General features: G+C 39.2%; 1 protein-coding gene and 1 long non-coding RNA gene across 3 annotated transcripts; both read left to right on the top strand.

Moving 5' to 3' along the window:
* The first annotated feature begins 1,701 nt into the window (after nucleotides 1-1,701).
* Nucleotides 1,702-26,374, top strand: LOC120573293 (thyroglobulin-like). Of its 2 annotated transcripts, none has more exons than XM_039822942.1 (10): nucleotides 1,702-2,014; nucleotides 2,139-2,381; nucleotides 3,105-3,196; nucleotides 3,721-3,912; nucleotides 4,496-4,687; nucleotides 5,181-5,372; nucleotides 6,103-6,191; nucleotides 6,286-6,420; nucleotides 9,280-9,394; nucleotides 25,376-26,374. In XM_039822942.1, the coding sequence occupies exons 2-10, from the start codon at nucleotides 2,173-2,175 to the stop codon at nucleotides 25,441-25,443; spliced, it is 1,284 nt and encodes a 427-aa protein (XP_039678876.1). In that variant the 5' UTR covers nucleotides 1,702-2,014; nucleotides 2,139-2,172; the 3' UTR covers nucleotides 25,444-26,374. The 2 variants fall into 2 exon arrangements, with proteins under 2 accessions (XP_039678876.1, XP_039678875.1); XM_039822941.1 differs by lacking the exon at nucleotides 25,376-26,374 and adding an exon at nucleotides 10,341-11,340.
* Nucleotides 20,758-24,427, top strand: LOC120573294. Its single transcript, XR_005641681.1, has 4 exons — nucleotides 20,758-20,792; nucleotides 23,058-23,146; nucleotides 23,239-23,373; nucleotides 24,392-24,427. It is a non-coding gene; the product is annotated as an uncharacterized LOC120573294 (long non-coding RNA).

Genomic DNA, 26,374 nt, shown 5'->3' with positions numbered 1-26,374 from the left:
AAATCAAATATGGACAAAGGATGGATAGTGGGAGCAATTTTCTTAGATCTTCACAAAGCATTCAATACAGGTAACCATTCAGTTTTACTGTATAAACTTCATGCATTTAACTTTTCCTCAAAATGTATTAGCCTTATCAATTCTTACCTCTTATCTTGCTCACAAAGTGTAAGAATTGACCAATATCATTCTACCCCCTTACTATTATCAACTGGTGTTCCACAGGGTTCAATTATGGGTCCAATTCATTTTTAGTTTATACATTAACGATTTACCATCTTTGTGTAAGAACTGACAATTTGATGTATGCAGATGACACAGTTATATTGGCCTATGGAAAATCCACAGAGGAAGTTGCCTCAAAACTAACAGAGGCTATGTCATTGATCACAATCTGGCTTGAACAATCATGTCTGCAACTGAACATATCTAAAACAGTTACCATGTTCTTTTATAAAAAGAATATAAAAATAAAACCTGAAATTATAATATCTGGAGAAAGATTACAGGTCGTCACAGAATATAAATATTTAGGATTACATATAGACTCTAACGTCAACTTCAAAACTCACATTAAAAATGTTAGTAATAGGATTAAGTTCAGTCTAGCAAATTTCAGATTCATTAGAGACTTTCTTTCAACAGAAGCTGCTAAATTATATTTTCTTTCCATGATTTTATCCCACATAACATAATAATAATAAGCTGGTCCAATACCCACTCTACAACAATAAAACCATTAGAAATATTATACAAACAGGCATTAAAAATACTGGATAAAAAAACATACCACTATCACCACTGTAGTATTCTGAGGAAATATCAGTTACTTACCTGGGATAATCTAATTAAATTCAAAAATATCTGTTTAATTTATAAAATCAGACATGGTTTAGCACCTCCTCCACTATGTGATTTTATAAATTTTAGATCCAGTGAGGTTAGGGTAACTAGAGGGGCAATGAGGGAAGACTGCATTATCCCTCGGAGAAAAACGGGAGAGCAGTTCAGCAATGGAACACAGTGCTGGCAACCATTAGAGAGTCTTTGTCATTCTTTTCATTAAAAAAGAATGCAAAAAAATGGCTGGTAGAGAGCCAAACTTGTGGACACTAATGCTTTCTGTGTGTATTTAAATGTTATATCAGTATTTTACATGAATCATATTTATTAACCACAATGTGCTGTATGTAATTTTATCTTGTGATTTTATACCTGTCATTATTTTTAAAGGCTGCCTCTTCTACATCTGGCTGGGGGACTACCAATGGAAATTAGCACTTTTGAGCTAACTCGGGAACATTTACATTGTTTCAATGTTGATTAATGTTCACTGTCCCCTTTCAAATAAAGAAATTGAAACTGGACCATGACAGCAATGGCTTCCGCTCAGCCTCAGCTGTTTTGGCTCTGTTGTGTTCTGTATAAAAATTAAAGAACCTATTTATGTTTGTATTCATTACTAATACATTTTATATTGTAGAGCTTTCCTAATATTTAGGAATAAGAGAACTCCCTCTGTACTTTCTGCAGTAAATATTGGAAATAGGCTGTGTACTAGAATCTACACCACCCTCGACTCCAGAAGGCACCAAGCTCCATTTAAAAAGTGCTCACATGTAGTTGATTAAAAGATTAAAATCTTAGCAAATAATTGTTGAGCATAATAAGAGATTATAAGTTAAGCGATCATTGTGCAGCAAAGTACCTGTGTATATACTGTATGAGAAGTCTTGGAAGCCGGGGCTATGAACATTGAAAGGCCGATATAAAAATGATACCCAATGATTACCTTAAACTCACAATGATTACAATAGTCTGAGAAAGAAAAACTGATGGGATAAAGACTAAGCAGTATCCATTTCTGCAGCTCAGCTGAGTTACATTTGACGTCAAAGCTATAGTGAATTCGTGGGAAATTAAAATAATGACACAGCAGAAGTGTCAGCAATCTGCAGGATATAAAGACAGAAGCAGCAGAGGCGGCTGAACACACCAGCTGATCCTGAACCAGGTGAGAAGAAAACCTCTACTTTGGATTATCTTAATCAAACATTTTGAAGTAAAGACTTCAGATTTCGCTTTTTAGAACTCTATGTTGTTGACAGTTTTAGATTTTGTTGCTCCTATTTCAACAGGCTACACTCCCAGTTCATCATCATCATCATCAGCATGGGCATCAGCATGAAGGCGTTCAGCGTGTCTCTGACACTCTGCACCTTTCTGATCCTAAGCGATGCCCACCCGCTCGACCACACAAGCCCCATTTTTAACCTTGGGGGCATCTGCAAACAACAGAGGAACCACAGCCAGGACCCCATTGGAGAGTTTGTCCCACAGTGTGATGCTAATGGGAACTTCCTCCCGCAACAGTGCTGGGCGTCCACCCCCCCCCCCCCCCCCCCCCCCCCCCCCCCACCATCACGGGAAAGAGATAACAAACACAAGGACACCACCGGGCGTCACACCTGTTCAGTGTGGTGAGTGATAATGTGTGCTTTTTTTTTATTTTCGCTGGACTGAGTTCTCGGACAGTCCTGGAAAGTACTTTTACTCAAGTACTGTACTTAAGTACAATGTTGTAGGGCTGATTAGTGTCATAGTCAATTGATCTGACGACTATTTCCTGGATTATGGGATTTTTGTTTGTCAGAAGATGGTAAAAAATGTGGACCAGTGTTTTCCAAAAGCCCAAGATGACGTCATCAAATGTCTTGTTTTGTCCACATCTCAAAGATAATCAGTTTACTGTCACAGAAGAGACAAGATACCAAGATTGATTGATTATCGATTTACCGGTTTGATTCATTTTTATGTAAAAAAAAAAAAGACTTCATCAAATCATTGTCAAATCAATTATCAAAATAGCTGGCATTGAATTGAATAGTTGACAACTAATCAATTAACCTTGGCAGCTTTAGAATGTTAACAGATTTGAGTGTATACATGTATGGCTACTTTATAGTCCACTACATTTCAGACACAAATACTGTACTTTACTCAGGCCTCTGCGAAAAAGAGAGGAAGCCCAGCCAGGACCACCCTGGAGAGTTTGTCCCACAGTGCGATGTTAACGGGAACTTCCTCCCCCAGCAGTGCTCTGGGTCCACCGGGTACTGCTGGTGCGTCAACATCATCACGGGAAAAGAGATACCGAACACGAGGACAACGCCGGGCATCACACCTGTTCAGTGTGGTGAGTGATAATGTGTGCTTTTTTTTTATTTTCGCTGGACTGAGTTCTCGGACAGTCCTGGAAAGTACTTTTACTCAAGTACTGTACTTAAGTACAATGTTGTAGGGCTGATTAGTGTCATAGTCAATTGATCTGACGACTATTTCCTGGATTATGGGATTTTTGTTTGTCAGAAGATGGTAAAAAATGTGGACCAGTGTTTTCCAAAAGCCCAAGATGACGTCATCAAATGTCTTGTTTTGTCCACATCTCAAAGATAATCAGTTTACTGTCACAGAAGAGACAAGATACCAAGATTGATTGATTATCGATTTACCGGTTTGATTCATTTTTATGTAAAAAAAAAAAAGACTTCATCAAATCATTGTCAAATCAATTATCAAAATAGCTGGCATTGAATTGAATAGTTGACAACTAATCAATTAACCTTGGCAGCTTTAGAATGTTAACAGATTTGAGTGTATACATGTATGGCTACTTTATAGTCCACTACATTTCAGACACAAATACTGTACTTTACTCAGGCCTCTGCGAAAAAGAGAGGAAGCCCAGCCAGGACCACCCTGGAGAGTTTGTCCCACAGTGCGATGTTAACGGGAACTTCCTCCCCCAGCAGTGCTCTGGGTCCACCGGGTACTGCTGGTGCGTCAACATCATCACGGGAAAAGAGATACCGAACACGAGGACAACGCCGGGCATCCCACCTGTACAGTGTGGTGAGTGATGACGTGTGCATAAGTGTCACATTATTGATTTTGCTGGACTGAGTTCTTGGACAGTTCTGGAAACTAGCTAAATACTTTTACTCAAGTACTGTACTTATGTGCAATGTTATTGTGCTGCAACTAAGGATTTATGACATTGCCGATTGATCTGAAAAGTTTCTGGATTAATGGATTAGTTGTTTGTCAGAAAATGGTCAAACGTGGATTAGTGTTTCCCAAAAGCCCAAAATGACTTTCTCAGATGTCTTGTTTTGTCCACATCTCAAAGATATACTGTCACAGAGGAGAGAAGAAACTAGAACATATTCACCTTTAACAAGTTTACACCAGAGAATTTTGACTTCAATGCCAACTATTTTGATAATCGATTTATCGGTTTGAGTCATGTTTATGTAAAAAAAAAAAGACTCAAACTGATAAATCAGTTATCAAAATAGTTGGCATTGAATTTACTAGTTGACAACTAATCGATTAATCTTTGCAGCTTTAGAATGTTAAGGGATTTGAGTGTTTACATATATGGCTACTTTATACTCCACTACATTTGAGAACACAAATACTGTACTTTACTCAGGCCTCTGCGAACAAAAGAGGAAGCCCAGCCAGGACCACATTGGAGAGTTTGTCCCACAATGTGACATCAACGGGAACTTCCTCCCCCAGCAGTGCTCTGGGTCCACCGGGTACTGCTGTTGCGTCAACATCATCACAGGGGAAGAGATACCGAACACGAAGACACCACCGGGCGTCACACCTGTTCAGTGTGGTGAGTGATGACGTGTGCATAGGTGTCACATTTTTTATTTTTGCTGGACTGAGTTCTTGGACAGATCTGGAAAGTACTTTTACTTAAGTACTATTTTGTAGGGCTGCAACTAACGATTAGTGTTGTAGTCGATTGATCTGACGAATATTTTCTTGATTGAGGCATTATTTTTTTGTCAAAAGATGGAGAAAAATCTGAGTTTTCCCAAAGCCCAAGATGATGCCCTTAAATGTCTTGTTTTGTCCCCAACTCAAATATATTAAGTTTACTGTCACAGAGGAGAGGAGAAACTAGAAAATATTCACATTTAACGAGCTGGAATCTTACGTCTTTATATAAAAATGTCTCAAACCGATAAATTGATTATCAAAAAATATAGCGATTCATTTTTATAGTTGACAGCTAATCAAGTTATCTTTGTAGCTCTGCAATGTTGAGGTATTTGTACTTGAGTGTTTACATGTTCTTTATACTCCACTACTACTTTACTCAGCCCTCTGCCAGGACCAGAGAAAGAATAGCCCCAGAGTGCCTGGACATTTTGTCCCGAAGTGTGACGCAAACGGGAACTTCCTCCCCCAGCAGTGCTCTGGGTCCACCGGGTACTGCTGGTGCGTCAATGTCATCACTGGGGTAGAGATACCAAACACGAGGACACCGCCGGGCGTCAAACCTGTCCTGTGTGGTGAGTGATGACGTGTGGCTGAATGTCACATATTTCATTTTTGCTTTATTGAGAAGCTTTATTTTTGCTGGACTAAGTTCTTGGACAGTGCTGGAAAGTAACAAAGTATTTTTCCTCAATTACTGTACCTAAGTACAGGGCTTAAAGGGTATCTAGCAGTTTTTGTCAAAATAGACCTATTTTCCTATGTTTTTGTGTCTAAGTGACTGATAGGAACAACAATCTTTGACATTGGTCCAGTATTAACTATTACTGTAAGTATTTAAATAACTGCCATGTTGATGCGAAACAGACAGCTTTGTCATGGCAATTTAGTCTTCAAATAGCTTTTTACACAGTGCCAGGGCCATTGTGAAAGACAAATCTTGTTCTGCTATGAACATACACAAACATATTTTTTTCCTTAAGAACACGGTTGGTCAGTGAATGCACAGTGGCAAGCTTGTCAAGCAAGTCAAGCTTTTTGACTAGCATCTAATAATGAGTAAGCACTTTCTTACCGCAGCTACCATACAGTATCTTCCCTGAACATACGCTACAGATTGTTGCGAAAGGGTTTGTACGGTATCGTATGAACTCGTTCATGAGAATGCATTGGAATGAAAATTTAAACAATGATAGGAAGCAAAATAGCAACGTCACAGATATTGTTTCATTGTTTTCCTCCTAAGCATAATGTAGGAGAAATAAATAAAATATATATAAAATATTGAAAGTACATTTTTTGTAGACAAGAACTCCTGTCCGGAGGATTGGTCCCGCCTTGGAAAGCGATGTTTTGCCTTCATCGACAGCGCAAAGACTTGGTCTGAAGCCGAGGTGAGGAATAGTGGAGTGGAGCTGCTGATGCATCTAGTAATGTTGCAACAAACCAAACATTAGAAAATACTCGTTCCTCTCTTGTTGCCTCCAGGATTACTGCATGTTTGAAGGAGCCAACCTGGCGTCGGTCCACAGTAATGAGGAGAATAACTTCATCCAGATTTTGACCAAAGAAGACACCCACGAATTCCCCCTAACCTGGATCGGTGGCAACGATTGCGTTAAGGTGTGTAACCCTACGCTTCTATATTCTGTTACTGTAGTTTTTAATAAACTTCATTATCCTACAAATTTGAATGTCAGCTGAAGCCTGACTGACATGAAACATATTACATGCTTTTTGGAAAAGTCATTGAGGAATAGGGATGTAACGATACACGGTGACTCGGTTAAAATGGATATACATGTGTAAAGATTACAACCGGCTGAGATAAAAAATTAACTGTAATACAATTTTGAAACGGCCTAGGATGTTATCTACTTCATATTTCTCTTGTTTGACTTCAGACGTCACTACATCTTCTTAGTTTATTTATTTGAAGAGATTTTTTTTTTAAATGTATAATAAATAATTATTTTAATTTTTTTTGTTATTTTTCAGCAGGTCATTCTATAAATAAAATCCAGAGAAAATCATATTGTGAACTTAAAGGTACAATATGTAACATTTCTGCTTTAAATGTCTAAAAACGAACATACCTATGTTATATATTTTTAGGAGTTGTGTTCTTACACTATCCCAAATGTTTCCACCAAATGTCAAACCCAGAGAAATCTGTTATTTTATTTCCAGAGACGGCACATTTCCTTTAGTCGCCCGTCAGTGGCGTCATAACCTTTCACTGTCTATTTACTCTAACTTCTGTCAAAACACTGGCACCAAGATGATAGTAAGGAGTAATTGTAAATCATATGTCACAGAAAAAAAATACTTACCGTAATACTGCTTTTTTGCCATACAGCATCATTTTGTGATTAATTACATCCCACTTTTTAATCACAGTAATACAACAGAGACCTTATTTATTTTGAAAGTTCAATATCAATAACAACTTAACGTTACTACAATGTGCTTGTTGACAAGTAGCTAACGTTGATGCTAATGCTTTGTGGGTAATATTATTAGGTTACAACATCGTTCAACACAATAATAAAGTTATTTTTAGTATAACTGTTTTGACCACAGTTAACAGGACTGGGCTAACCCACGAATAACTTCACTAGTAACGTTAATGTTAGCTGTATATTTAGACGATTAATCTAATGCTACTTTAGCCAGCTAGCACACCCCGGTCTGTCTGCCTCACTCCCCCGGCGCAGAGAGACTCAGTCAGGATGACAGCTGACAACAGCCCCAGGACATAGCTAGCTAGTTACCGTTAGCCCACAGTCAGCTATCAGCCAGCTACTTTCATTACAGCAACCGCCCAGCCAGAACTTATCTCCAGTGCCTGGTGCTTACGACGCTAACGGCAGTTTAATTAAACGTCGGGAAACAGACCATATCAGACCCAGCACCGAGTCACAACAGCGGCCATCCATAGCGGTAGCTACATCTCCGTAGCGCTACCGGTGTATGTGCCGAAAATGTCCTCCCTGCCGAATTTCTCCCCACTTCGCGTTTAGCTGTCTTTACGGTTAGCTAAATTAACCCGACAAAAGGTGGGTTAAGCACCAAAACGAAAAGTTAAGATTACTGAAAAGTGAAGGGGAGATGATTCCGGGCAGCTGGGAGATGTTCTGCTGCTGCACAACAGGCATTGAACGTCCTCACTGTCGCAGACCCGTCTCTCAGCCTCGTTTAGTAGCTAGCTAGCGTTACAACAAACCCAGTCCGCCCCGGTGTTGACACAATCCAAAAGGTGACACTGATATGTGAAATATTTTGTGTTTTAGCTGCTGGCTACTGTTAGCTTGCTGGCTCATGAGCTAACTGGTCAGCTACAAATACAAATCTAATCAAGAAAAACTTAATTATGTTGGGGAAACTGCAGCTATTTTATTAGAATAACATGAATAAACGTAACGTGAATAAACTTGAATGGGTAAACTTGTCCGTGAACTGATGCATTCTAACCAGCAGCAAAGGTGTTTAACACTAAAAGCTCCCATAATTCCATGCAACTTCCCAACGTCATCAAAAGTCCAGTTTTACCGTCCATTGTTTTGATTGAGAGACCCCTAGTGGCAGAAAGTTACATATTGTACATTTAAGATCATGAATCATATCGAAACATGAGTTGAGTGTAGGATTACATCCCTACTAAGGGAGGGTATTTCACAGTAGCCTGGTGAGACCGTCCTGATCTCGCGAGCTCCAGTTTTCCAGTTTTCCACTCATCAGTCTGGCATCTTGAGATAGAGAACATTTGGAGCCGTTCGCCAAAGACCGACCAATCCGTGTTTGTTTTAAGGCGGGTTTAGGTGTGACACAACAAGAAGCGACTGTTAGTCTAAACAACATGGCAGCTTCCACGGATGAGATGAGCGTAGCTATCGTGCAAGTTTTATCTGAATTAGAAAGTATTCCTTCATTGAAAGAAGAGCAAAAAAAATGGCACTGGAATCTTTTCTCGGAGGAAAAGATGTTTTTGCTCTTCTCCGGACTGATTTCGACAAGACTTTGATGTGATTGGTTAATTTGGCCCGTCTATCACCAACATAGGTGGTGATAGACAAATGGTGTATCGAATCAGCTAACCAGTATTTTCGCCCCTTCCGAAAAGTTCTCCAACGGAACGTTCCCAGATGGATATGCCGAGTAAATGCAAAGCAATCCATCTAGCAGAGTCAGGTTAATTTCACAGCTGACCAATAAACTTTTCCACCAGAGATGACAGTAATAGAAATATAAGATTACAGAAAAGCCGTCAATTTCACTTAAATTAAAATTGTTATGAACTTCAAAACTACAAAACAGACATGTTAATGGTTGGGTGCAATAAAGCGTAGTGCACCTGTAAAGTATAAATGTAATTAACAATAATAACTTAAATCATAAAACTAAATCATTATAATTAGCTTATGTTTTCATTATGTCCTACAATGTATTTATGTTGGAATGTTTGTGTCTTTCTATCCACAGTCCGGTTTTTGGATGTGGAGTGACGGCACCAAGTTTAATTACGAAATCTGGTCCAAGCACTACAACTTGCGAGACAAATGGAGAACAACGCACTGTCTGGAGATGAATTATGGATGTAATAAACTACACAAACACACACCCTGCTCTGTTCATATGTTTATTTCTTGTTAAAATACCTGAAAGAGAATACATTCAAAAATGACTCAGCAAAAAGCAGCAGTTAGCAATCAGAATGGGACCAGAATTAGTTAAAGATGAGGTAGGCAGTTTTTTGTGTGTGTCATTGGGCAGAAAACACTTAATAACCTTTCAGCATACTGCAATTTAAGTGTTCTGAGAGAAAATAGATTTCTGCACCTCCTCTTGGCTCTGTTCTCAAGGCTTTAGAAAATCAAACCTGTGAAGGTAGACTTTGGCAAATCACAGGTCATTTTGGGGAGAGAGAGAAAAAAAAAAAAAAAAAAAAAAAAAAAAAAAAAAAAAAAAAAAAAAAAAAAAAAAAAAAAAAAGAGAGAAAAATAGAAGCAGTGAAGAAACTACAAAATATTCACATTTAAAAAGCTGGAATCAGAGGATTTCCATAAAAATGACTCAAACCGATTAATCGATTATCAAAATAATTGGCCAATTTAATAGTTGACAACTTATCGAATTATTTCTGTGGCTCTAAAATACAAATGACACAAACACACAACAAAATTAGTAAGTCAGAGGTTACAGATAAAAAGATATAAATACATACAGTACATACTTCGGAAATGCAATACTCACTGGTAAATGTTTGTGTTAATTTAATATGACTAAACTCTACACATTTACACACATTTTATCCATCTGAACACGAAATCTCTCAAGCGATATTTGTGCCAATGGCCTTCAATACCTGCTACATCACTAACATGTGCTACATACCACACTATAACTTCCACAAAATTGACATTCAGCTCCCAGAAATCCAGTTTCTGCTGACTGTACATTGACAGCCAGCATTTTCTTTGTATGTTCAGCTTGAAATACAAATCATTGAAGCTAAATGTTTCTGTCTATCTTCCGCATTACAGATCGCAAGAAGTGGAACGCCGCCTCGTGCAATGACACTCTCCCTTTTGTTTGTGCCAAGGAGATCTGAGACATCTGAGGATACCCGATGGGCCAGATCTAACAGTCGGAGTAACGTAACACTATGTAATCACACTGTGGGATCCAGATCCATTTACAGGTCCCACAAACTCTCTGATATCTTTCTAGTTAGGCAAGTTTAGCACGATCCACTATCAATCCTGTACCATGATGGTTGTTTAATACACATTGTGTTCATGATGTTAGTGTATCATGTTTAAAGCACAAATTAGTCCCAGCTAACTTGGAGAGGAGGCTCTTCTGTCTGTGTGAGGGAGACGACAGGAAGTGCAGTTTGGGAAATCTGTTCTGCATTTGAACGAGGATGATGTAAGAGAGATGTGAGTGAGCAAATCAGGGAAGTTAGAATAGCTAATGCATCCTGTCTGTGAGCAGAGGAGTCCTTTCTTTAAGAAAAAGCTGAGATAGGGATGTTAATCAATGATAATGATATGCATAAAAAAAACTTACTTGGGCCCGGCTCCGTTCCGAAATAATATGACCAATGACACAGTAATGTAACATGTAAAGTGTCTTCAACTTATCAGAGCAACAATTAAGTACTGTACTAAGCCAACATAATTAATAAGTAATATAATCAGAAAGTAATCTGTTCACATGGGGAAACCAAAGACTTTTGAACACCTGTTTCTTTAACGTGTATATAAGAAACTCACAATAAAAGATCATTGTCAAAAAGACCTAGGCACAATTAAGGAAGGGGAGTGAAGATGGGGATTAAGGATTGAAATGGTTCAAAGCCAATTTTAGATGTAGGAAACATGATATAAGTGTGTGTAAATGTGTCCAACTGACACCAGCCAAAATGCTGTATAAAAAATTACATTCAGCTGTCTATGCCTGTAGTCTGTTGATGTGTCTGGGACAGCTCGGTTTACTTGTAAACATGTAATTGTTTCAAATAAATCTGCCTTAAGTGAACTTCTGTGATCTCTGGTGTCTTTGTGGAGACCTTGTCTGATAATTTCTGTACTGGGGTCTCACGCAGTCAATGACTCCCAGTTTCATAAACAGGCCTTTTACATTTTAACCCATAGATGGTCAAAAAGATGGATGACACGTCCCCACTTCCTCCCACTGTACAAAAGTGAAGCCAATATACTGTGGACATGGGAACATCTTGGAATTTTGGAACCAGAGTCTGTGCAGCAGAGACAGTTTAGAACTGAAACGCCCCAACTCAGACTAGTTTCCTGTCTCCAGGGACGGACTGGGGCTAAAAAACAGCCCTGGACTTTCTCCCAAATAGGCACATCATCCGGCCATTTGCCCATAGCCATGCGTGACAGACACTAGCCAGGATGTCCTGATACTATGCCACAATACTGTAGCCTATCAGACAAGGTATTCACAGCAAGTAACATCTCAAAACCAATTATGATAATTGGGGTTGTGCTTATTAATGAAGCCTCATCCTTCAAATAAAAACAAAAAATGTACAATGCCATTACATCTGCATTGAAAATAAAATACAAATAATGTACAGAGTATTACTGACAACAGTTTCAGAGATAAAATAGGCTACATGCTGTACCTGAACATGGGGATTAGATATACTGTAGTAGGCCTATAACAAAACTACACAGAGTGTTAGTTACCATATACTATAAATATTCAAATATAAATGTATATAACATGTGTTGCTTTGTGTTAAAGAATTAGCATTGAGTAACCTATTTAATATTTTGTCAATATCATATTACACTTTTAATTCATATTAAGGCTTTGAAATGATGAAAATGACAAGGTTCTATCAATTTTGTCCGTGAAGCTTTCACAACCAACCACCAGGTCTTTGCCAGTTCCACAATAGTAAACACAATTAAAGCTGCGAGCAGCGATGGACGGGCCCTCGCGCCTCTGCGCGCATCAGGGTTACCGGCGGACGCCGCTCCTTGCGACTGTGCATTTGCACGGCACCGCAAATCGTCAACAGTGAAAAGGGAACTCCCCGCTGAGTTCAACGATACCTCACACAAGACTCTACGTCATACGGTTCATTAGCTGTGAAAAGGGGCTTGGCTAAAGCATAGGGGGCGGGTCAAACCATCACCAATTAAAAAGGAAGTCTCTGCTGAGTTCAATGATACCTCACACAAGACTCTACCTTAGATGGGTCAGCATTTATGAAAGGGGTTTGGCTTAAACATAGGGGGCGGACCAAACCATGACCCATGAAGAATGAAGTCTCTGCTGAGTTCAATGATACCTCACACAAGGGTATACCTTAAATGGTTGAAAAGTTATGAAAAGGGGCGTGTCTTAAGCATAGGGGGCGGGCCAAATCATCACCAATAAAGAAGGAACTCTCTCCTGAGTTCAATGACACCTCACACAATACTCTACCTTAAATGGTTCAAATGTTATGAAAGGGGGCGTGGCCTGAGTAAGTGGGCATGGTCATATTGTAGGGGGCGGCTCAGTATCTCATGTAGACCACACATTCTGAGTTTCATGTAAATCGGATGATGTTTGTCATATAAGGCAGATTTCCTTGGCCTGTAGGTGTCCTCAGGCCTGAACCCTTGTCAATCGTGCGAAATTTCGGGCAGATACGACAATGTACACTCAAGTTAAAACAACTTCTTTGTTCATCGCTAAACACTCAAAATGGCCGCCACGCCCACACCATCTGACAAAAAGTTTTTCTTTCAATAACTTTTCATCTTTAAGGTGTTAAGATGATACAGACCAAGTTTGAAGTCCATCGGATGAAATCTCTAGGAGGAGTTCGTTAAAGTATAGCACCTTGACTTTTAGGCCTACTTCCTGTTGCCACTAGGGGGCGCTATGACTTTAAGTAAATATCGGCCTTTATGTGTCCTCAGGGTTGGACTCTTATGAATCCTGAAAAGTTTCGAGCCAGTTGGAAAACATACACTCGAGTTACACCCACCCTCTTTTAACAACTTTTCAACTTTAATGTCTTAAGATGGCACAGACCAAATTTGAAGTTGATCGGATGAAATCTCTAGAAGGAGTTCGTTAAAGTGTTGAATGTGGAAATGGCCAAAATTGCACTTTCGTTCTTTGAAATCAAAATGGTGGACTTCCTGTTGGGTTTAGGGTATGGCTGTAATTGATCGTTTTTGTTACATCTTGTAATGTTTTTTTTTTTTTCAATGCATGCCTGATGTTTTCCCGATTAATTTAAGACCAAAGTTTTTCATCCTAGCAGCAAAACTGAGCTCAATACAACCACTCATATACAACCAAGTTAAATCGTGGTCAACCCACGATTAATTTCTATTGCGCTTAATGTTTCCAATTAACCTAACAGAAATTATTAAGTTTGACAGCACTAAATGGCACAATCATTTTCATAATCATGATGCACACTCATGTTGAGCTGACAACATGCAACTCGCTAAGATAGGGATTGTTGTGGGTCAGCTGCCTTGTTCCCCCTTCCTGTGTGTTTGTGTCTCCCTTTTCCCCTGCGTGTCTGTCTGTGCTGTTTGTCTCTACCTGGAAGTGGCAGGGGGCGTGTCAAGAGGAACTAGGTCAAGAGGCGTGGCCATTAATCCCTGCTCTGTTGCCGGCACAACTGATGCTCATTCCATGATTCACACCTGCAGTATTTATACCCGGGTTGTTCACCTCTTCAGCGCCAGATCGTTACATACTCCGACGTGGTAACTTGGCTCAGTATCCCTGCTCGTGTTCCTAGCAACTCTCTTGATTTAGCGTTTACCCTGTCTAACTTCAGTTCCTCTGTGCAGATCCTGCCGTTACCTGCTTCCTACCTGCCGTGCTCTCCCGTGCTGCCTGCCTCACGCGACTCAGACATAACCACCTGCTTCTCCTGGATTCTACTGTGGAACTCCTTCGGATCTGGCACTGCCTGGTTCCCTTAAGCTTCAGTCCATTCCCAGTAAACTACAAGCTCAGCCTCGATTGTTCATCTCTTCTGAGTATTTACGCCTAATAAATACTTGAACTGTTTATCTGTGTCCCGAGTGGTATCTCTTTGTGCTGGGTCGTACATACAGCCTTAACAGGGATAAAGGCAGCCTATAATGTTTCCTGCTGGCACTTACCAGTATTGCTGATGTGAAATGATGTAGGCCTACTCTTCTTCTTCAGTTCATTTTTACATGTAGCATATAAGTGATTGCATTTGCGCCCCCTGCTGTTGGCTGTTAATATTGCTTTATTAGACTTTTTTCTTTTTTGCCGATGGCCGTCGGTTGGACGGCTGTTCGGGACTTTTCCAGAAACTCATTCAACGGCACTTATACAACATCTAACTATATGTCTTATAAAGCTAACAACGGTGTCCGATTTCAAGTTAATGAATATTTGTGAAGACTAGCTACGGCTGCCCCTTCAATTCTAGCTATATGTAGCTACAAATCACGGATAGTTAGCTTCATTTTCGGTGTAATTCGAGTATATTTACAGTTTGAATTTTGTCACGCCACGTATACAAAATCTACCTAAGGGTCTTATAAAGCTAACAACGGTGTCTGATTTCAAGTTAATGAATTTTTGTGAATTTCAGAGGAATTCTAAGAGGAGGCTAGCTAGCTCTCATTGATAGAGCTACTCACGGACAAGCGGCGTTTATTTCCCCAATCGTTTGTTTAAGTAACTCAACACATTATAATTACACACATTTTAAGTTTAACTAGAATCTGTGGTAAGAGATTGCTGGCGTAACAAGCTCTCTGACCGCACTCTCACTCACACACACCTGGCATTAGGAAGAGGGGAACCGCAGGCCCTGGAGCTCTGTCCAGGCAGCAGCGTTTGGTAGTCACGAAGCGATGACTTTGCGCAGGTATGAAGTGCTGTGGGCTGCCAGCCTTGACGGAGCTCAATCGAGCTCACAGCAGGCCGGGGTCTGTGAAGGAAGGCAGGCCAGGCGGCGAGGCAGCTACACAGGCAGCACCAGTGGCTGAACTCCGACACACAGTCGGACAAAATCTGCAATTAGCCATCCATTTCGTAAAACGGCCCTTATTTGAGCTCTACATGGTTGATTTCTCGCATAAAAAAGTTTCAGAAGTGAATTTTGTAATGGAATAGCAGAGATCTGCGTGACCTAGATTCAGAAGACTACCCGATCTCAGGTCAGTTTTGTAGCATGTAAATGTTGGGGCGTGACCGTTCTCTTAATACACCCATGGGCTGACAAAGGTTCCGGTTTTTGGGAGGTTGACGTCAACTTCCAGCTTTGTTGGGATTCGCCCGTTTTCAGCGGCAGTTTCAAAATATGAGATTTTCATAGTAAAGGGGTGTCAATGGGATTTTGAGCTTATATGTATGTCCTATTTACCCACCGAACTGTCGTTATTCAACTATGACAGGGTAAAATCGGTTTTGCATTCTATCACCCCTTTAACTTTCTGTGCATCAGAGGTCACCCTGAGTGCTTTTAACCACTTGCTCAATGACTAACACAGCTCTTCTGCAAAGAGCACATACACACATTTTGTTGATAAAATACAGTACTGTGCAAAAGTCTTAGGCATGTGTGAAATTATGCTGTATCTAAGAATAGATAGAAAAATATAAATTATTGTTTATTTTTATCAATTTACAAAATGCAAAGTGAGCGAACAAAAGAAAAATCACAACAATATTTGGTGATACTACCCTTTGCCTTCAAACCAGCATCAATTCTTATAGGTACTTGCAAAAAGTCAGGGATTTTGTAGGATTATAGTCAGGTGTATGATCAACTAATTATAGTACATAGGTAGTTATACTGCATCAGCAAGTTCTCTCCCAGAAAAATATTTCAAAGCAGACTGGTGTTTCAAGATGTGCTGTTCAAGCTCTTTTGAAAAAGAACAAAGAAATGGGCAACATTGAGGATCGTAGACGCAGTGGTCGGCCAAGAAAACTTAGTGCAGCAGATGAAAAACACATCAAGCTTATTTACCTTCGAAATCGGAAGATGTTCAGCAGTGCCAACAGCTCAAAACTGGCAGAAACCAGTGGGACCCAGGTACACCCATCTACTAAAATTTGAAATATTTGGCTGTAGCAGAAGGCAGGTTGTTCGCCGAAGGGCTGTAGAGCGGTACAATAATGAGTGTCTGCAGGCAACAGTGAAGCATGGTGGAGTTTCCTTGCAAGTTTAGGGCTGCATTTCTGCAAATGGTGTTGGAGATTTGGTCAGGATTAATGTTGTCCTCAGTGCTGAGAAATACAGGCAGATACTTATCCATCATGCAATACCATCAGGGAGACGTATGATTGGCCCCAAATTTATTCCACTGCAGGACAACAACCCCAACAGCAAAATTTGTGGCTTGTTTGAGGCATATTTTTTTATATAGCTACCAGATGGGTCTGACCCATGAGTTTGCTGAGGGGCAGGGGAGCTCCCCCCCTGGTGGCTGAAACAGAGAATTGCATTGTTTAAAAAATTAGTGGAATATAAATTACGTCTGGCATGACCAGATATTTTAAAAATAGCTTAAATAACACAAAACAACTAAATTGTGGTAGGTAATACATCTGACTTCATATACTGCTTTAACCCTTGTGTTGTCCTTCGGGTCCCAGTGACCCAAAGGACAACACAAGGATGATGTACTTCCGTTTACTTTGTTGAGAATTGCTCTCTAAACCCTGTTTTTTGTAAAGTAAGTAAGTAAAGTTTATTTCTAGAACACATTTAAACACAGTTTAAGCTGACCAAAATGCTGTACAAACAAGAACTAAGGTGCTGTATTAACCCTTGTTTAGAGAGCAATTCTCAACAAAGTAAACGGAAGTACATAATCCTTGTGTTGTCCTTCGGGTCACTGGGACCCGAAGGACAACACAAGGGTTAGTAAAAAAAGTTCCTGGCTGACAATGAGAGCAGCAGGATGTAAAAGCAAATGAAAATGACAACTTTGCAATAAAGGTTTCCTAAATGCCACATTTGATGTCTTACTAATTGATTGCGGGTTTTGTGTAGATTTGGATTTTTATACGTTTATTCCACTTTGTTTAAACGGCGAAGTGGAGGAAGCCTAGTGACAAGTCCGTAGCAACCAGTTTGTTTGTTGAATGTTACCCAGAGTGCCTTGCTGAATGGTCTCAATATTTTATTGTTTTATTTCATGTGAATAATAGTTTACTAGAGGAGTAACTTAGTATTTGAAGTAATGCAGTAATGCAGGAAGTGTGCATTTAGCTTCCATGCTTATTGTGTTTCCACAACAATGTTAGTGAGTAAATCTACTGAAATGGCCACCACACCATAACAGAGGAGTGGGATGCGTCAGATGAGAATGCAGAGGTTTAGTCATTGCTGTAAAAAAACAATCGCAATCTGTATATCTTTTTTAGCACAAACCAGTACAGAAGATATTGATACTGATATTGATATTGATACTCCTCTGGTGGCCCCTTAAATAAATAACAAACAGTCCCTTAGTTTACGGCATTTTTTCATACCTGCCTAAAACGTTTACAACGTATTGTATTTCTACAGTTTCTAGTGTGTAACTGATGTGGCCGACAACTGATGCGGCCTTGTGTCAAACATTCAAAAAGATGATCAGATCTTAATAACAGAGATCTCTAGAGACAGAGAACTGAGATAAGCCACAACTTTCTGTCTTTGAGCCTTAGCACCAAAGAGAAGTATTTCTGTTTTATCCTTGTTTAGTTGTAGGAAATTCTCCGACATCAACATATTAATATCACCGATACAATTGATTAGAGAGTGTATGGGATTCATGTCATTAGGAGTTAAGGATATGTATAGCTGTGAATCATCTGCATAATTATGGTAATTTATGTTTCTTTATAACATGTGCAAGTGGGAGCATGTAGAGATTAAAAAATAATGGTTCAAGAATTGAACCTTGGGGAACTCCACACATATTGGCCCTTTTGTCCGAGACAAAATCCCCAATGGACACAAAGAATTGCCTATCCAACAGGTAAGTTCTAAACCAGTTTAAGACTGAACCAGACAGGCCGACCCATGTTTCTAATATGTGTAATAAAATCTGATGGTCAACGGTGTCAAAGGCGGCACTGAGGTCCAGAAGCACAAGAACAGATAATTTATTAGAATCAGTATTTATATGCAGATCATTCACAACTTTAATAAGTGTGGTTTCTGTGCTGTGATAAGGCCGAAAGCCTGATTGATAATTATCCAGGAGGTTCTTTAAATAATGTAGATAATTGTTGAGCTGAAAAGCAACCGTTTTTTCTATTATCTTGCTGAGAAATGGTAGGTTGGAGATGGGCCTATAGTTACAGATGAATATCTAATACTTCATGTGCTAAACAGTTAAACACTTTTAAAAAATGGGGTGGGGAGAGGGTCCAAGCAGCAGGTAGAAGACCTGAGTTGTCCAACAATGTCTTCTAATTTTTTTAGGTCAATGGGGAGAAAATGAGTCATGGTAGAAATCCTAATCCTGGAAAACTTTTGGATAGGATGAATTATAGACCTTGATGCACTAATATTCTGTCTAATAGCTATAATTTTGTTGTTGAAAAAAGTAGCAAATTCTTCACATTTATCAGTAGACAGCATCTCTGATGGAGTTGTAGATGGTGGATTAATAATTCGATCAAAAGTGGAAAAAAGCACTTTACTGTTGTTGATATTTTCAGTAATGATTTTAGAGACATGATCACATTTTCTGACATTAGGTCGCATCAGTTATTCACTGGTAATGATATGTAATGTGTAAAAGTGTGGGAAAACAGTCTACTTGTTAGATTTTAAATGTGATTCTTGGACAACGAAACAATAAAATATTAGATTCTTTGGATTTTATGTCTCATCTTAATGTTGGAGAATATAATTTCATATGACCCAGCCAAGTGGTGTCAGTTTTTACTTGCAAAAATGGTCTGTAACCTAGATTTGCACAATACAAGATGGGGAAAATAAGAGAAGATATAAATAAGATAAGAACAAGTAACCTTAAGACCGGACGAGACAGTCTGGGAAGCCAGGACTATGAACAATGAAAGGCCAATATAAAAATGATATCCAGTGATTACCTTGAACTCACAATGATTACAATAGTCTGAGTAAGAAAAACTGATGAGATAAAAGACAAAACAGTATCCATCTCTGCAGCTCGGCTGTGTTACATTTGACCTCAAAGCTCCAGTGAATTTGTGGGAAATTAAAACAATGACACAGCAGAAGTGTCAGCAATCTGCAGGATATAAAGACAGAAGCAACAGAGGCGGTGCAACACACCAGCTGATCCTGAACCAGGTGAGTCTACTTTGGATTATCTTAATCAAACATTTTGAACACAGATTAATTTTGTAAGGAAAGACATGCAGATGGATTTCACTTTTTAGAATCTATGTTGTTGACAGTTTTAGATTTTGTTGCTCCTATTTCAACAGGTTACAGTCCCGGTTCATCATCATCATCATCATCATGAGCATCAGCATGAAGGCGTTCAGCGTGTATCTGACACTCTGCACCTTTCTGATCCTAAGCGATGCCTGGTCCATCAACGACACCAGCCCCATTTTTAAGCTCGGGGGCCTCTGTGAACAAGAGAGTAATAACAGCCAGGGCCTGATTGGAGAGTTTGTCCCACAGTGTGATGCTAACGGGAACTTCCTCCCGCAGCAGTGCTGGGCGTCCACCGGATACTGCTGGTGCGTCAATGCCATCACGGGGGAAGATTTACCGAACACGAAGACACCACCGGGCGTCACACCTGTTCAGTGTGGTGAGTGATGACGCATGCTTGGATGTCACATTATTGTTTTTGCTGGACCGAGTTCTTGCGCAGTTCTGGAAACTAGCTAAGAACTTTTACTCAAGTACTGTACCTATGTACAATGCTGTAGGGCTGCAACTAACGATTAGTGTCATAGTCGATGGATCTGATGAATATTTCCTGGATTAAGGGATTAGTTGTTTGTCAGAAGATGGTGAAAAATGTGGATCAGTGTTTCCCGAAAACCCAAGATGACGTCCTCAAATGTCTTGTTTTGTCCACAACTCAAAGATATTCAGTTTACTGTCACAGAGGAGAGACGAAACTAGAAAATATTCACATTTAATCTTAAATTTTTACATAAAAATGACAAACGGATTAATTGGTTATCAAAAAAGTTAGCAATTAATTTAATAGTTGACAGCTAATCAATTCATATTTGCAGTGCTACAGTGTTGAGGTACTTGTACTAGTGTTTACATGTTATGCTATTTTATAATCCACTACTACTTTACTCAGGCCTCTGCAAGGACGAGAGAAAGAATAGCCCCAGAGTGCCTGGAAGATTTGTCCCACAGTGTGACGCAAACGGGAACTTCCTCCCGCAGCAGTGCTGGGCGTCCACTGGATACTGCTGGTGCGTCAATGTCATAACGGGGGAAGAGATACCGAACACGAAGACACCACCGGGCGTCACACCTGTTCAGTGTGGTGAGTGATGACGTGTGCTTGGATGTCACATTATTGTTTTTGCTGGACCGAGTTCTTGTGCAGTTCTGGAAACTAGCTAAGAACTTTTACTCAAGTACTGTACCTGTGTACAATGTTGTAGGGCTGCAACTAACGATTAGTGTCATAGTCGATTGAGCTGATGAATATTTCCTGGATTAAGGGATTAGTTGTTTGTCAGAAGATGTGAAAAATGTGGATCAGTGTTTCCCAAAAACCCAAGATGACGTCCTCAAATGTCTTGTTTTGTCCACAACTCAAAGATATTCGTTTACTGTCACAGAGGAGAGACGAAACTAGAAAATATTCACATTTAACAAGCTGGAATCTTAAATTTTTACATAAAAATGACAAACGGATTAATTGGTTATCAAAAAAGTTTGCGATTAATTTAATAGTTGACAGCTAATCAATTCATATTTGCAGCTCTACAGTGTTGAGGTACTTGTACTAGTGTTTACATGTTCTGCTACTTTATAATCCACTACTACTTTACTCAGGCCTCTGCAAGGATGAGAGAAAGAATAGCCCCAGAGTGCCTGGAAGATTTGTCCCACAGTGTGACACAAACGGGAACTTCCTCCCCCAGCATGGGGGGGTCCACCGGGTTCTGCTGGTGTGTCAATGTCATCACTGGGGTAGAGATACCGAACACGATGGCACGGTCGGGCATCAACCAGTGTAGTGAGTGATGACGTGTGGCTAAGTTCTAAGTTCTTGGACAGTGTTGGAAAGTACTTTTCCTCAATTACTGTACAGGTCTTAAAGAGTATGTACCGTTTTTTTTCAACGTGGACCCTATTTTCCTATGTTTTTGTGTCTAAGTGACTGATGGGAACAATAATCTTTGACATTGGTCCAGTAGTAAGCGAGATCACTGTAGTTGGCAGCGGCGAAACAAGCTACAATGTAAGTTAATAGGGCAATTGTCCAGCTTGTATTTTGCCACTGACAGGCTCAGATTAATATTCTGTCTTACAACATTATGGAAAGAATTTCTTAGGAGGTCAGCCTTTCTGTGAAAGAGTAAGATCCTTTTTTTAAATCGCGTTTGCTGTACCAACCAGACTCCATGTAAATAAACAGTAATTTAATCAAAGTCGACAGAAACAAAATAAAACTATGAAAAGCTGTTTTGGGTCGTCTTTCCACTTTTTCAACCATCACAACTCTATTTTTGGTTAAAATTAACACAGTTTACCGATTTACATGTGAACATGTGTTGGCACACGTTACCAATGTCAACGATTGTTGTTCCCATCTGTCAAATAGACACAAAAACATAGGAAAATAGTGTCCAGGTCGAAATAAACTGTAGTTACCCTTTAAAGTGAAAAAAAAATCCTGAGCCTGAAACTTGGGGGAGTGTTGAAGAATGTCACAGTATGTTTCAATATGAACTCATTAAAGTGAATTTGACTGGCAAAACAATTAAAGTTCTTCTTACATTACACAATATAAAAATCATAACTTTTCAAATGTAAAAAAAAAGGTTTGTTTGGAATTCATATTTACTTCTTTCAACAATATTTTAGTTAAGAGTCAATGTAGATTTACATTTTGCAATAATATGATCCTACAATGAAATATTGTGAAAATAAAATTGAAACTGCTTCTAAACAGACAGCTTTGTCAAGGCAATTTTGTCTTATGATAGCTTTTTACACAGTGCCAGGGCCATCGTCAATGACAAATCGTGTTCCGCTATGAACGTACACACGTATTTTTTTCCTCACCAACACGGTCGGTCAGTGAATGCGCAGTGGCAGCGGTAACGTACTTATATGACAGAGTACATGGACCAAAGTTTTTCGACTAGCATCTAATGACGAGCAAGCACTTTCTTACCGCTGCTGCCGTACAGTATCTTCCTCGAACACATGCTACGGATTATTATGCAAACGTTTTTGTACGGTATCGTATAAACTCGTTCATGAGAACGCGTTGGAATTACATTTTAAACAACAATACAAAGCACAATAGCAACGTCACAGAGGTTGTTTCATTGTATTCCTCCTAAAAATAATGTAGCAGATACTGCAAACGCACAAATCCGGCTACAAATACAAGTTACTTCAAATGTAAAAACCTTTAAATCACCATAAGCAATAAAGTTAAACAAGCTTTTCTTCAACACATGTCTGCACATAATTGAATTGAAATCAAGTGGGTGATACAGTTATTAAATGACTTATTGTGCAGCCCGACTTTTAGGTCAGTAAAATATTTAAAATATATTTTTTGTAGGCAAGAACTCCTGCCCGAAGGATTGGTCCCGTGTTGGAAAACGATGTTTCATCTTCATTGACAGCCCGAAGACTTGGTCTGAAGCCGAGGTGAGGAGTGGTGGAGTGGAGCTGCTCATGCATCCAGTCATGTTGCAACGAACCAAACATGAGAACACTCTTTCCTCTCTTGTCGCCTCCAGGATTACTGCCTGTTTGAAGGAGCCAACCTGGCGTCAGTCCACAGTAATGAGGAGAATAATTTCATTCGGATTTTGACCAGAGGAGACACCCACAAATTCCCCCTAACATGGATCGGTGGCAGCGATTGCATTCAGGTGTGTAACCCTACGCACTTTTTTTTAAAGATTTTTTTTGGGGCTTTTCCCTTTATTATAGTGACAGTGGATAGACATGAAAGGGGGAGAGAGATGGGGGATGACACGCAGCAAAGGGCCACAGGCCGAATTCGAACCCAGGCAGCTGCAGGACTCAGCCAACATGGGGCGTACACTCTTACCTGTTACTGTAGTTTTTAATAAACTTAATTTTCCTCCAAATTTGAATGTCAACTAAAGCCTGACTGACATGAAACATATTACAGGGTTTTTGGAAAAGTCATTGAGGAATAGGGGGGTAACGATACATGGCGACTTGGTTAAAATGAATATAAATGTGTAAAGATTACAACCGGTTGAGATAAAACAATTAATCGCAATACAATTTTTAAACGGTCTAGGGCGTTACCTACTTCAGATTTCACTTGTTTGACTTCAGACGTCACTACGTCTTCTTAGTTCATTTATTTGAGATTTTTTTCTAGTCAGTTTTTTTATGTTTTTAAACATATAATAAATAATTCCTTAGTAAATGTTTGTTATTTAGGCTAAAAATACAGTTTTAGTGTCCCTTTTGATAAGACGACACAGTTGCACAGTTTATATAAATAAAGGAATATTTTTCAGTGATTTGTCTGCTGCTCATTCTATTAAAAAAGTCTGGAGAAAATCATATCGTGAACTTATATCGTATCCAATCATGAGTTGAGTGTAGGATTACATCCCTACTGAGAGAGGGTATTTCACAGCTGACCAATAAACCTTTCCACCAGGGATGACAGTAATAGAAAATATAAGATCATAGAAAACTGTCAATTTCACTGGAATTTAAATTGTTATGAACTACAAAACAGAAACGTTAATTGTTGGGTGCAATAAACTGTAGTGCACCTGTAAAGTATGAATGTAATTAACTTTAATAACTTAGCTAAATCATTCTAATTAGCTTATGTTTTCAAATTAATTGTCAGTCCTACAATGTATTTATGTTGGAATGTTTGTGTCTTTCTATCCATAGTCCGGTTTTTGGATGTGGAGTGACGGCACCATGTTTAACTACGAAAACTGGTCCACAAAACTGGACTACAACATGGAAGACAAAAGGAGAACAATGCACTGTCTGGAGATGAATTATGGATGTAATAAACTACATAAACACACATATTTAAACCCTGCTCTGTTCACCTCTTTATTTCCTGTTAAAAATACCTGAAAGAGAGAACATTCAAAAATGACTCAGCAAAAAGCAAACAGTTAGCAATCAGAATAGGACCAGAATTTGTTAAAGATGAGGTAGGCAGTTTTTTGTGTGTGTCATTGGGCAGAAATCCCTTAACAACCTGTCAGCATAATGTAATTTAAGTGTTCTGAGAGAAACTACATTTCTGCACCTTCTCTTGGCTCAGTTTTCAGGCTTTAGAAAATGAAACCTGTGATGGGAGACTTTGGCTAATCACAGGTCATTTCAGAGAGACAGAGAGAGAGAGAGAAGCTAGTGAAAAAAATAGAAATAAATGACTCAAACCGATTAATCGATTATCAAAATAATTGGCCAATATAATAGTTGAAATGTTATCAATTTATCTCGCCAGCTCTAAAATACAAATGACAGTAACACACAACACAAGGACCGTAACTTGTATGATACGGATAAAAACATATAAATACATACATACTTAGGAAATGCAACACTTACTGGTAAATGTTTGTGTTGATTAAAAAAAAAGGTTTGTTAACATGATTAAACTCAACGCGTTTACAGACATTTTATTCGTCTGAACACGAAATCTCTGAAGTGATATTTGTGCCAATGGCCTTCAATACCTGCTACATCACTAATATCTGCTACATACCACACTACAAGTTCGACAAAATTGACTTTCAACTCCCAGAAATCCAGTTTCTGCTGACTATACATTGACAGCCAGCATTTTCTTCGTATGTTCAGCTTGAAATACAAATCCTTGAAGGTAAATGTTTCTGTCTATCTTCCGCATTACAGATCGCAAGAAGTGGAACGCCGCCTCCTGCAATGACACTCTCCCTTTTGTTTGTGCCAAGGAGATCTGACACATCTGAGGAGGCCCGAAGAGCAAGATCTAACAGTCGGAGTAACGTAACCTCACTATGTAATCACACTGTGGGATCCAGATCCATTTACAGGTCCCACAAACTCTGATTTCTTTCTAGTTAGACAAGTTTAGCACGATCCACTATCAATCCTGTACCATGATGGTTGTTTAATACACATTGTGTTCATGATGATAGTGTATCTTGTTTAAAGCACAAATTAGTCCCAGCCAACTTAGAGAGGAGGCTCTTCTGTCTGTGTGAGGGAGACCACAGGAAGTGCAGTTTTGGAAATCTGTTTTGCGTTTGAACGAGGACGAAGTTAGAGAGATGTGAGTGAGCAAATCAGGGAAGTTAGAATAGCTAATGCATCCTGTCTGTGAGCAGAGGAGTCCTTTCTTTAAGAAAATGCTGAGATAGGGATGTTAATCAATGATAATGATATGCATTAAAAAAAACTCACTTGGGCCTGGCTCCGTTCCGAAATAATATGATCAATGACACAGTAATGTAACATGTAAAGTGTCTTCCAATTGTCAGAGCAACAATTAAGTACTGTACTAAGCCAACATAAGTAATAAGTAATATAAGAAAGAAATCTGTTCACATGAGGAAACCAAAGACTTTTGAACACCTGTTTCTTTAACATGTATATAAGAAACTAACAATAAAAGATCATTGACAAAAAGAACTAGGCACAATTAAGGAAGGGGAGTGAAGATGGGGATTTAGGATTGAAATGGTTCAAAGCCAATTTTAGATGTAGGAAACATGATATAAGTGTGTGTACATGTGTCCACCTGACAACGGCCAAAATGCTGTATAAAAAATGACATTCAGCTGTCTATGCCTGTAGTCTGTTGATGTGTCTGGGACAGCTCGGTTTACTTGTAAACATGTAATTGTTTCAAATAAATCTGCCTTAAGTGAA

The sequence above is a fragment of the Perca fluviatilis genome, chromosome 14 (genome assembly GCF_010015445.1).
Source record: "Perca fluviatilis chromosome 14, GENO_Pfluv_1.0, whole genome shotgun sequence".
NCBI classification, from domain to species: domain Eukaryota; kingdom Metazoa; phylum Chordata; class Actinopteri; order Perciformes; family Percidae; genus Perca; species Perca fluviatilis.
This window is presented reverse-complemented; position numbering and strand designations above follow the sequence as displayed.